General features: G+C 40.0%; 1 protein-coding gene across 2 annotated transcripts in view; it reads right to left on the bottom strand.

Moving 5' to 3' along the window:
• The window catches only part of Lrrc7 (leucine rich repeat containing 7), a 362,920-nt gene that overhangs the window by 39,214 nt on the left and 309,818 nt on the right, over window positions 1–13,888 (bottom strand). For both annotated transcript variants that reach the window (XM_035451112.1, XM_035451113.1), the window contains one exon: window positions 776–997. In XM_035451112.1, the coding sequence (XP_035307003.1) occupies window positions 776–997 (222 nt within the window). The remainder of the gene's footprint in view (window positions 1–775; window positions 998–13,888) is intronic.

The raw sequence follows: 13,888 nt of genomic DNA, 5'->3' as shown, positions 1-13,888 counted from the left end.
CATGGGGCTTTGCCCAATAATCTGAACAAGGAAGTAAGAAGTGTTAATTGCATGTTTTAGATTGTGCTGTTGCTTCCATCAGGTGAAATCTTTTCTGGTCTCAAGGAAGGAGAAGATTGTACAGTGAAGAGCAGGTCCCGATTCCAGTCCAGACAGGAGAACAATACTCATTATTATGGTTTTGCTACAATGCACTAATCAGTAGCTTTTGGAACATTAAAATTTTTCTCTTCTAATCATTCTTTAGAGATTTCTGTACTCTATACTATTCAACAACCAGAACATCTGTTCTTAACCCCTTTTAGCTACTCTTTCCTTCATCCCCCCCCCCCGCCCGTTCCCGGACTTGGGGTACGAACTTGGGGCTGCTCAGCTGGCTTCGATTGCAGCCCTGCAAACACAGCCTCTGACAGAAAATAGGGCTAAAGATGTTTTTCTGCAAATAAAGATGAGATAATAGTTGACTTTTCAGACCTCCGTTTCACCAGGGGCCTTAGTCAACATACGCCATCTACAGAGGTTCATTATAACTCTGAAAACCAGTGCTAAAGAGTTGAATTGGGGTGAGTGGGCAGTGGGAAGGAAGGGCAGGACTGGAAAACCCTTGTATTTTGCACATAAAAGGACATTTTACCAGTGTGTCATTGCCCCCTAACCTCTGGCAGCAATGGTTAATCCCTATGAAGAACACTGTGTGTGGAGGACCATATGCAGCATGGAGTTGTTTTAATTTCCTGATTGTCTGTCCCTTGATGGTTACAAGAGCTCTCCTTACCTGCTCGGGATAGCCATCCATACTCCTCTGTCCTTTCGTTTGAATTAAGCACCGTCCAGGCTGAGGTCCCCGGGTGGCCTGTGATGAAGGGATCTGGATGGGCAATGGCGATTGGAACTGCTGGATGGTCACTTTGTTGATGTTCCCCTCATATGGCTGCTGCTCCCGGCTGCGGTGTTGAAGGCTCTGTGACCCCATCAGGGTCTGAATGTGGCTGCCTGCCTGTAGAGAGTAGAATTGTCAGACCAAGTTCCTGTGGTCCAAGCAGAAAGCACCAGTGCCACCGACCCCATGGGTAAGAGGCCCTCACACGGGCTGCCAGCCCAGGCTGGAAAAATAGGGGTGCACCCATGGGGCTGGTGGAGATGTTGATACTGGTGCACTCATTTGGTGGTTTGCCGAAGATTATTATATTTGGGATTTTAAGGAAACAAAAAATTTATCTGAAAAGAATCTCAAAGAAAAAAGAATTCAAAGCTTAAAAATAAAGGGTGGTGCTAGCTGACATCTTATACTGAAAAATAACCCAGAGAGATATGTAAGCTATCTTCTATCAGGGGGATGATAATCCCACTTCCTAAGACAAGGCAGTGGTTTTGCTTAAGTTCTGTGACACAGGTGCACAGTGAGCTGGTTCAGGAGAAAATAATAAGTGCTTATTAATTTGTTATGTTATTAGCTCAAGAGCATGTGATAAATGCCTGAAAGCAGCCACCATCTGTGGGGACAGGAGGGGCACTTAGAATAAGTGCCATATATTCCTTTGTTATAAAGTTCTTAAAGAGTGTGGAAAATAAAGAAACCCATAGTGGAGATAGAAAATCATCTGGAGGGAAATATTTTTGCTGGATTCCAAATAAGAGGTAATTTAAAAAGAAAATACTCCACTAATTGGCAATATGAATGCCAAATAAACAACCTTCATTTTGTATTTTAGATGTCCAATTAGCTGCCTCGGAATTATTAACTATTTTCTAACTCCATGAGCATTAAAGATGTTTCAGTCTTGGGGAGTTAGGGAGAAAGTGGTGGGGGTTTTAGCCTGTACCAGGGCAGGATGTGGTTACCCACATGAGTGACCACAGCATGGGAACCTTAAAGGCATTTTATTATCCCCCAGACTCATCTCTCTTCTTGAAAACTTCCAGAAACCTTGTCACTTTCCTGCCATTCTGAAAGACTGGAAGTCCTTCTGGCAAGTTCAGCTCTTCTCTGCTGCCATAAGTTTTTCCATTCTCTTGTTTGGAGATGGAATCCCTGGTAAACCATCGTTACAGTCTGAGCTGTCTTACTATATAATCTTCGTGAGAAAACCAATAATGTCTGCTTGGAAGCTACACTGCTGATTTATCTGGAAGCGACTCTTGTCCAAAGGTGAAATAGCCTTCTCTATTTTGCAGAACTCTAACTTTAGACTTATGCTTTTCTGGTGTATTTTAGTTTGAACTCAGGATTACATAGATGCTTGAATTGTTTTCATGTGGTGTATATGCACGTTCATGCTTGTGTGCAATGAGTTACAGGAACTCTGCTAGCCTCTATTTTCCTAGTCTGGGCTTACAGTTATCCCTCATATCTGGACTTTTTTTCTGGGTGCTGGAGATTTGAACTCAGGTCCCTCTGTGTATGTGGAAGACACTCTACCAACAGATCCATCTCCCTTACCCATATATTTTGAGGACGTGCAGCATGTCCCTACTACTCTCCTCAGTGAGAAGCACAGTAAATGCACTTAGACAATAGTTATCATCCAGCTGTGGTGCTGAGTCATGTCCCAAAGCTTCTCACACACATTACCTCCTTGAGTTTTTATAGCAAAATTAAGAGGTGATTGTCATTACCCTGTTTTACTGAAGAGGACACTAAAGTGGGGTAATAGTATACAATGTTCCCAGGTAATTCACATGGGGGGAAATTGTCAAGCTAGCATTTGACAAGGCACCTATCACAGGTTATCCTCTTGATTATGGTATTACACTGTGGTCTGGTCCCCATCCCCAGTTCAACTGAGAACAGAAAGGGAACCATGTAGAGGACTCTCAGGGTCTGGCTGGTGTTCACAGTCAGTTCCTTAGCAACTCTTGTATTTCCCACTCAGTGGATTGTCTTAGAGGCTCTGCTTGGGACTTCAAGCTGACAGGTAAGCAAGCAGGATGATGGCGCTGTTGTGTTTAGCAATCGTTCCCTTACTATGAGTTAATAAAGCGTGTGTTCCCATATGGTGAGCATGGAGGCAGCAAGCAGTCACTCTGAAAGCGATCCTACTTGCCCATACACTCTCCTGGGCTATGGGCTGTGGATGGCAGTGGCAGCTGCAGAAAGCAAAGAACAAGAACAAACATCTAATTGTGTCAAACAAATACAGATGGCAAGACATTTAGAGGGATGTTTGTGGTTCAGAAGGATGGAAAGAGGACTTTGTAAGCGGCACAAAAGCTTCCTGAAGGTGACAAGAACCCTGACAATGACATACAATACACTGAATGTCAGAGGTTGGGTTTGTTCATGGGGGGGGGCGGGTTCTGGTAAGTAAGTCATGTGCCAACAGCCTTTCATTGTATGGGGCATGCAAACACAAAAGTTTCTATAAAGACCTTGTGATATGTTTGGAATGACAAAAAGAGACATAGGATTCAGTGTTTTTGGAGCTTTCAAGAGGAGGCTGAAGAAAATTATATATAACAGAGTTGGAGTATGGTATCTTCAAGTTGACCAAAAAACCCTCAAAATTTACATGGAAAAAAGCTCTAATATCTACAGAACTCAAAAAATATTTATACTCAAAACAGAGAAAAGAATGTTGATTTGATATGAAATGCTATAACTCACCCAAAATTCAGCCCGAAGCTAATTGGAATTATTATGGGAAACTATTCGGTGTTCATACAACATCAAAGAAATGTCTGTCACCACTGGGGTGGTTTGGCTCACTGCGTTCCTGCAGACCTGAGCAGGGGGCTGGGGCACACACTGGGAGGCCCAGCTGGGCCTGTGTCTCACTATCCATCTTGGCTCTTTAACAACTGGAGTTTTTTTGAAAAAAAAAAAAATCAAACACAACTTAAACGGATGACAGCTCATGTCACTTAAGGTGTTCAAAAGTACATGATTTATGTTTTAAATTTAAGTCCAAAAGAGTTCACTACAGACTCACTCTCAGAGAAGCAGTTAGTAACACATTTAAATAACCAATCTTTTAGTAATTTTTCTAAAATAACAAATGCCCAGTTCTGTCACACACCTTCCCTTTTTGAAAGCAAATTAGACTTCAAAAGTTAGGGTAGCTATGTTTTTCTTTCTTGTAGATATACTACACTTACTTTCACTAATCCTAAAGTTAAATATAGTAAAAAAATCTTTGGACATTACATGTTATCACATACAAGATGACTAAAAATTAGAAGAATTTTAGAAGAAACAAAATTACAGCATGATGATGAGATCCTTGAATTAATTACATGGGAGACTTGGAGATGAATCAATGGTCAGGCCAAAAAGGTAAACTAATACAGACAAGACAATAACAACAAAAACCAACCCACAGGAAAACAGTAAAGGATCACGGAGTATGTAGACAGAATCCTGTTAGATAGTGACTTATTTACCAAAGCTAAATAGCATAGAATAGGCCACAGCCTTAGCTTAGCAATGCCTGCAAAGATCAAGTAGAGAGACTATACTCTTCTCTCTCGGAATTTGGCAGAGCATGATCGTATGACTGCCAAGTACAATACCCTAATCCCCAATATCCAGAAGCTAAGTAGGGTGCTACAGCTCCCACCCTTCCTAATGGTATGTTGGAGAAGGCCTGGAGTACAACTATGTGTTCACCTGACCCTGTGACAGAGAGGCAACTGTATCAGGGCCTCAGAGGAAACCAATGGGGGAGTTGGAGTCTCCATCTTAACCTAGTGACATCAAGGATCCTTTGTCTGGGGTTTCAATGAAGGTCAAAAGGAAGCCTTCCTTTTTAAAAATTACTTTTGTTGTGATTTATTTATTTTTTATTTTATGTGTATGGGTGTTCTGCCTTCATGCATGTCTGTGTACCATTAGATTCCCTGGGACTAGAGTTACAGATGGTCGTGAGCTACCAAGTAGATATGCTGGGAACTGATCCTGGATCTTCTGGAGGAACAGTCCAAGTGCTCTTAATCACTGATCCATCTCTCCATCCCCAAAACATTTCTTTCTCTCTCCCCTGGATTACAAGTCACACCCAATCCTTCCTCAAGTGAAAGAGAATTAGAGGAAGCTGGCTAGAACAGAAAGACCCATTTGGGATGGAGAGATACCCCAGTCAATAAAGCGCTTGCCTTACAAACATGAGGACCTGAATTCAGTCCTAGAACCCACGTTTACAAAGCAGGGTGTGGTAGAGTATGTGTGTGTCAGTATATGCTTACAATTTCAGCATGAAGGATGTGGAGACAGGGGCATTCCTCATATCCAGGTGAGTACCCAGACAGTAAGAGACCCTGTCTCAAAAACAAAGCTAAAAGCCAGTATCCTCTGGCATTCACACATGTCCACACCCACGAGCAAGCCCCGGCCCTACACAATGTGTGTGAGCATGTGGGTAATCTTAGCAGGAGATCATAGAGAGCTGGACATTAGGACAACAGAAATCACTTAGTCTGAGTAATGTGAGAAAAGTCTAAAAAACCTGTGGACTACACTGTGCTTTAGTAATGACATCGTCAGAATGATGGGAGAAAGAACGTGGAGCTAATGGGACTAGAAGAAATCATGTCCTGAGGTTGGGGAGATGGCTCAGCAGCTAAGTCCACTTCTGCCTTTGCAGAGGACAGAGTTCAGTTCCCAGCAACTGCATCAGGTGTTCACAAACACCTGTTACTCCAGCTCCAGGGGATCTGGCGCCCTCTTATGTTTTCCATAGGTACTGCACACACATGGTTGAAAATAAAGTAAATCTCAAAAAATAATCCTCCAGACCTGGAAATTTGGTAACTGGCAAGACTTAACAGGTTCAGGAAGCAGAGAAAAAACAAGGTACCATGTGCAGACACAGCCTAATTTGATGACTAAAAGCTATGGCAAACAAAACCTTCAAAGCCACTAGAGAAAAAAAAGACACTTTCTCTATAAAGGAAAAACAATTTGAGTGTCAGCAGATGTCTCACCAGAAGCCATGAGTAGCAGTAGGAAATTACATAATTTTCAAGTGCTGAAAAGAATTAACTGTCATACCCCAATCCTCTAACTGTCCAGGTAATCTTCAGCAATGAACAGGAAATCAGGACAGTCTCAGATGGAGAAATGATGGGAATGTGTTGTCCCAAGAACTCTTTTTAAATAGCATCGTAAGGCAGCTCTCCAGCAGGAATGAAATGGGAAAAGAAAAAACCTTATAGGGTTAAGAAGGAAGAAAAAAATTTCAAAAAAATCTGCTGATAAATTGATGTCCCTTCCCTTAAATTTTCAAAATTTCTCTTATGATAAAAAATTATGACACAATCTGATGTGTCTACATGCAGACACACACAGGGTAGATGCCAGAGGAGTCTGCTACACACAAGGCAGATGAGAGCAAGATGTAGGGAGGTCAGGTCGTTGTACTTTGCTTCAGCCATGAACTCCTGACACAAGTAGATTTGTAAGCTGTGTGTGTGTGTGTGTGTGTGTGTGTGTGTGTGTGTGTATGTGCATGTGTGTTTGTGTATGTGTGTACACCTCAGGAGCAGCACTACAAAAGCTATGTAGAGGGACACACTAAAATTTAATTAATAAATAAAAATGAAATTCTAAGAGATGTTCCAATAATTCCTAGGAAAAAACACAGAAGGGACAAAACTCTCAATCAAAAGTAACAAAAAAATCAAATGAAATTAAGTTTTTGATGCATCATTTCCTAATTTATTACTGTTTGTGTATGTGTGGCACATGTATGTATCTGTGTGTATATGATTGTGAGCATGCATATGTGGGTACGCGTGTGTATATGTGCGTGTGAAGGCCAGATATTGACATTGGGAGTGTTTCTCAGTTACTTTCCACTTTACTTTTTTTTTAAACCCTCTCTTACTGGACCTGTAAGATTTATCAGGGTTGACCAGCAAGAGCCAGGGACTGGGTTCTATCTGTCTTCTCAGCACCAGGAGTGCAAACATGTCCTGTTGTTTTTAGCTTTTCACCCAGGTTCTGGAGATTCAAACTCATTTCTCAGGCTTGTGTGTGGCAAGACTTTATCAGCTGACCCATTTCTTCAGGCCTTCAAATCTTATTTTAAATACAATGGTATGGGCAGGAAAAACAGATTGATGAAGTTACACCGTGTAAATATTAATGAAAGGCAAACAAAAGTGACTGTTTGGGACTGAATAAAAAAGATGTCTGAACAAAAAAATTACCAGAGACAGATTGAAATTTTATACCCTGAAAGTTTAGCTCATTAAGAAGTTGTAGCAGTCTTAAATATAGTCAGACTGTAGAGGTATATAGATATGGCTAAAAAATATTCACCTAGAAGAGAACTAGATGACTGTCATATCCATTTTTGAATAACTGGTAGAAAAACTTGACTGAAAACTATCAAGAATGTAAAAATATAGAGTAACCAGCATTGACATCCACCAACCATTTCTAATTCTGTCTAGAATTCTCCCCAGTTTACTATAGGAATCTGTCTAGGCCATGACCTGAACTGAAAAACAACTCTCAACAAGTTGACTGAAGTCACACGGAAGACAGTCTCCAACCACAATTCACTTAAACTGTATGCCAGTAACAGATGGATGGAAGGACACTCCCCAAGCACTACATACAACCTGTTTCTAAATAGTCCAGGCACAATCAGGAAGCCCATGGTAAGTAAGACAGCTCGTCCAATACTGTGCATGAAAATATGATATGCAGCTAAAGCACAGCTAAGAGAGAGAGTCACAACACCAAGTTTACCTGCTAGATAAAGACATGGACAGCTCCTCTCAGTGACAGTGGAGAAAATCAGTGAAGCAAGCAAAAAGCTTTAAGACTAAACACTCGGTGGTACTGGGGCAAGGACTTTCTGAAGATGACTCCAGTAACTCAGAAAATAACACCAACAATAGAAATATGAAATTAAAAGTATTCTACACAGCAAAGGAAACAATTAAATGAGTGACGAGACAGGCTAGAGAATGAGACAAAAACAACTTCACCAGCTATACACATGATAGAATGTCTAGAACACTTAAAGGACTCACACAAGACATAAATAACAAGAAATCCAACAACCAAGTCAGTGAAGGGACCAATGGAATGAGCAGACAGTTTCTCAGAACATGAAATGGCCAATAAGCAGCCTGTCCATCTTCACCACCATTCAAGGAAATGCAAATTAAAGCTGCACTGATAGCCTACCTAACCTCAGTCATAATGAGAGCCATTTAACACTGACAATGCGTGCCAGTGAGGATATGGAAAAAGGTGGCCCGGATACACCCTGGTGAAAATCTAAACTAGTACAGCCACCGTGAAATCAGTATGGAGGTTTTTAAGAAAACTAAAACAGACCTGTCATATGACCCAGTTGTACCACTCATGAGTGCTAACAAAGAATTTCAACTGGACACATCGTAGAGAGTCTTGAACATAAAAGCCTTTTGCAACCCTATTTACAACAGCTATGTTAAGGAACCAACCCAGGCATCCAGTAACAGGGGAATGGGTAAAGAAAATATGTTTTATCTACTGAAATGATTCCCTTTTCAACCATAAGGAACAGACATGCTTTTAGTAGGAATGTTTTCTCTCATTTTTGGTTTCTAGGTTTTATACAGATGTATAAAATCATGGACACCTATATGACATGAAAGTGGAAACAAAACTGTGTAGGACCCATGAGGCTCTCAGGAACGGGAGAGGGTTTGGGAAAGGCATATGTGGACATGCTCAAAATACACGTCCATAAAAAACCCATCACGAAGCACAATGAATATATACCAACAAGGAAAACAGGAGCACACCATATCCTTAGACAACACTGGGTTCTAATTCCTTGTTCCTCAATTCCAGAGGGCCAAGTCCTTATCTCATGAAGTTGTGAAGATGATTCTTTGAGACTTCCTATCAAGCACTTTACTAAGTGCCCACTATACATGGCACATACTCACAATTATGACATTTCCACAAAGCTAATGTTAAGAAGACTATGTCTTCTTTTTAATTTGTACTTGGTGTCCAAACCTGTCCTCATACTTGGGTACTAGAGCACTGCCTCACAGAGCTTGGTGGCATGTCTGCAATATGCTGGCCTTGCAGGGTTTGGTCAAATGCAGGGGACACATCACTGTCTCTAATGGCAGATGATGGGTGAGGTACAGGGCTTCTCACTTTGGTGTTCTGGACCATAGGGCAGCCATATCTGTCTTAGTGAATACCTATAAGCACCTTGTACTGTGATTAAATGTCAACCTACAGAACACAGCTACAGAATTGGAAGTTATTAACACAAGGGGAAAACAATGGGTCAACCATAAGAATGGGATGTGGCTGAAAATTAATAAAATCAGGAATGAAAAGGGGGTCATAACAACAGACACAGAGGAAATCCAGAGAATCATCAGGTCATACTTTGAAAACCTATATTCCTCAAAATTTGAAAATCTAAAGGAAATGGACAATTTTCTGGACAGATTTCACTTTGCAAAATTAAATCAAGAACAGATAAGCAACTTAAATAGACCTATAACCTCTAATGAAATTGAAGCAGTCATTAGAAGTCTCCACACCAAAAAAAGCCCAGGGCCAGATGGCTTCAGTGCAGAATTCTACCAGAAATTCAAAGTTACAGTTAATACCAATTCTTCTCAAAGTATTCCACACAATAGAAGCAGAAGAGTCATTACCAAACTCTTTTTATGAGGCCACAATAACCTTGATACCCAAGCCACACAAAGACACAACTAAGACAGAGAACTACAGACCAATATCCCTCATGAACATTGATGCAAAAATTCTCAATAAAATATTGGCAAATCGAATCCAAGAACACATCAGAGAAATCATCCATCCTGATCAAGTAGGCTTCATCCCAGGGATGCAAGGATGGTTCAACATACGAAAATCCATCAATGTAATCCACCATATAAACAGACTGAGGAAAAAAATCACATTATCATCTCACTAGATACCGAAAAAGCCTTTGACAAAATCCAACACCCCTTCATGATAAAGGTCCTGGAGAAATCAGGGATAACAGGAACATACCTCAACATAATAAAAGCAATATACAGCAAGCTGACAGCCAACCTCAAATTAAATGGAGAGAAACTCAATGCAATTCCTCTAAAATCAGGAACAAGACAAGGCTGTCCACTCTCTCCATACCTCTTCAATATTGTACTTGAAGTTCTAGCTAGAGCAACAAGACAACAAAAGAAGATCAAGGGAATACAAATTGGAAAGGAAGAAGTAAAACTCTCACTATTTGCAGATGATATGATAGTCTACATACGTGACCCAAAAAACTCAACCAGGGAACTCCTACAGCTGATAAACACCTCCAGCAAAGTGGCAGGATACAAGATAAACTCAAAAAAATCTGTAGCCCTACTATATACGGATGACACATTGGTGGAGAAAGAAATCAGAGAAGAATCACCCTTTACAATTGCCACAAACAACATAAAAAACCTTGGAGTAACACTAACTAAAAAAGTGAAAGACCTGTACGTAAGAATTTTGAGTCTCTAAAGAAAGAAATTAAAGAAGATACCTGAAAATGGAAAGATCTCCTGTGCTCTTGGATAGGTAGGATCAACATAGTAAAAATGGCAATCTTGCTAAAAGCAATCTACAGATTCAATGCAATCCCTATCAAAATCCCAACACATTTCTTCAATGACCTTGAAAGAACAATTCTCAACTTTATATGGAAAAACAAAAGACCCCAGGATAGCCAAAACAACCCTGTACAATAGAGGAACTTCTGGAGGCATCACCATCTCTAACTTTAAGCTCTATTACAGAGCTATAGTCCTGAAAACAGCTTGGTATTGGCATAAAAATAGACAGGTGGACCAATCAAATAGAGTTGAAAACCCTGAAATTAACCCACACACCTACGAACACCTGATTTTTGACAAACAATCCAAATATATACGCTGGAACAAAGAGAACATCTTCAACAAATGGTGCTGGCATAACTGGATGCAAACATGCAGAAGACTACAGATAGACCCAAGCCTTTCGCCCTGCACAAAACTTAAGTCAAAATGGATCAAAGACCTCAACATAAACCCAGCCACACTGAACCTACTAGAAGATAAAGTGGGAAATACCCTTGAATTAATTGGTACAGGAGACCGCTTCCTGAACATAACACCAGTAGCACAGACACTGAGATCAACAATTAATAAATGGGACCTCCTGAAACTGAGAAGCTTCTGTAAGGCAAAGGACATAGCAAGACAAAACGACAGCCCACAGACTGGGAAAAGATATTCACCAACCCCACATCTGACAGAGGGCTGATCTACAAAATATACAAAGAACTCAAGAAGGTATTTTGAAAACACCAAACAATCCAATTAAAAAATGGGGTACAAAACTAAATAGACAATTCTCAATAGAGGAATCTAAAATGGGTGAAAGACACGTAAGAAAGTGTCCAACATCCTTAGCCATCAGGGAAATGCAAATCAAAACAACTCTGAGATACCATCTTTCTCCTGTCAGAATGGCTAAAATCAAAAATACCAATGGCAGTTTATGCTGGAGAGGATGTGGAGAAAGAGGAACACTCCTCCACTGCTGGTGGGAGTGCCAACTTGTACAGCCACTTTGGAAATCAGTATGGTGACTCCTCAAGAAAATGGGAATGAGTCTACCACAAGATCCAGCAATTCCACTCCTAGGCATATACCCAAAAGAAGCACATTCATACAACAAGGACATCTGTTCAACCATGTTCATAGCAGCATTATTTGTAATAGCCAGAAACTGGAAGCAGCCTAGATGCCCCTCAACTGAAGAATGGATACAGGAAATATGGTACATTTACACAGTGGAGTACTACTCAGCAGAAAAAAAACAATGGAATCTTGAAATTTTCAGGAAAATGGATGGAACTCGAAGAAACCGTTCTGAGCGAGATAACCCAATCACAAAAAGACAAACATGATATGTACTCACTCATATGTGGACCTGCTTTATGATACATAGTTGTGACCGTGCTTTATCAGAGCTGTTTTTAATGATGTTGCTCAGAATGGTTTCCTTCCAGATGATGACTGAAAAACTAATTAAAAAAAAAAGGTGCCAGGTACCACAAAAGTAACAGAACTTTGCTGTTTTTCTGGGATTTTGTTTTTTACTTTTTTTATGGAGAGTGCTGGATGTCTCTACAATTTTGTTCAAATGACTACAGAACCGGGAAAGCTGTTGCTGCTATTGATGCATAACATACTGCCATTATTGGTCTCTCTCTCTCTCTCTCTCTCTCTCTCTCTATATATATATATATATATATATATATATATATATATAATTTGAATTATATATAGCTGTGCTGTCAACTTTGGAAAAAAGTATCCCAGTTTACCGTGTTGAGTTGGCATTATACAAAAATTAACAGCCATATTGGTCTAGAAATGTTGAACTTAATTTTTTTCCATTTTTACAGGGGTAACACACTGCATTTAATATGTTAAGGTCCTAAAATAAAAAAAGAAGGGATTTTGAGAGCCCATCCCTTGTGAAGGGATGCTCTCTTGACCTGGACACATGGGGAAGGGCCTAGGCCTGGCCCAGGATGACGTGGTAGACTTTGGGGAGCTCCTTTTGAGGGCCTTACCTTGCCTGGGGAGTGGAGAGGGGATGGCTAGGAGCAGGTCGGATGTTGGGGGGAGGGGACAGAGAGGGAGAGGTAGAAGGGATTGACATCTGAAGCAAGCTTGTTCCTAATTTGAACTAATAAAATAAAAAAGAAAAAGAAAAAAAAACCCCGGAAAACTGATACAGCTATGTCTGCAATGTACAATATATTAACCAAATAATCAATTTTGTACTACAAATGTGTGTAATTTTATTTGCTGATTAGAGATCAAATTAAAATCTCTAAGATTCTTAAAAAAAAAGAGAATGGGATGTGGCAAAAGTCAGTACATGGCTGTTTATTTAAATCTGCAGTGTTTTCTGATGGCACTGTTACACATTTCCCCAACAGAGAGATAAGACAGGAGACATGAGCAACAGCGATAAAAACTACCAGTCATTTCTTATTATCTTAATGTTTTTAAGAACATATGCATAATGGGGTGAGAGGGCTAATAACCATGTGACAAGGAATTGGATCCCTTGACCCCCAGGTGCTATGATATCTATGTCTTCTGGCTACAATGTTGGCCCTGTGCATTTTTGTGGTATTGTGTTAATTTTAAAATTGTGCTTCTAGATTTTTCTTGAAGCAAAGATAATGTGAATGTGACTGATTTATCTTAACTGTCTGAAGAAGAGTAATCATTTGCTTTATGGAACAAAAGATGGACAGGTGAGACATTTTAACCTGACTCTTCCCATTGCTTTAATCTGACAAGCTTACTTTCTACCACTGGCTAGATAGCCATCTAATAGATAATTTTTGGGTCTGTACTTTCATGAAAGGGATAATTCAGAGTCAGTGGGGACAATAAGGCTCCCCTGACTTCATGGTTACTGCATGGCCACATTGGCATCAGGAAATAAAGAATCCAGTACAATGACTGTCACATTGAACACCTGCCATTTACCTGCTACTTCTGCTTTAGAAGAATTTTTTTGATTTGTGTTTTTACAAGCTCTTATCCACATTACTTTTGAAAATAACTATAATTACGTAACACAAAGAGTAAGGTTTTAAATTTCTTACACAATCTAGTTCACATCAAAAGCCACCAATAGGGCTACATCATCATAGTCTTTTGGATTATCAAAACAAATATTTCAAATGAGTCAGAAAAAAGGTAAATAATTGATTCTTCAAAACTATCTTTCTGACTCAGTTATTACAATGTAGCTGCCTCTGCAGAGTCTTATTTTCTTAGAATTTTGGGTTTTATATAATTCTTGTTTAATAAGCAGGCCAGCCCCTTGCCCTCCCCTTCCTTCTCTCTCATCTCTGTCTATTACACA

The sequence above is a fragment of the Cricetulus griseus genome (assembly GCF_003668045.3).
Source record: "Cricetulus griseus strain 17A/GY chromosome 1 unlocalized genomic scaffold, alternate assembly CriGri-PICRH-1.0 chr1_0, whole genome shotgun sequence".
Classification (NCBI taxonomy): Eukaryota; Metazoa; Chordata; class Mammalia; order Rodentia; family Cricetidae; genus Cricetulus; species Cricetulus griseus.
This window is presented reverse-complemented; position numbering and strand designations above follow the sequence as displayed.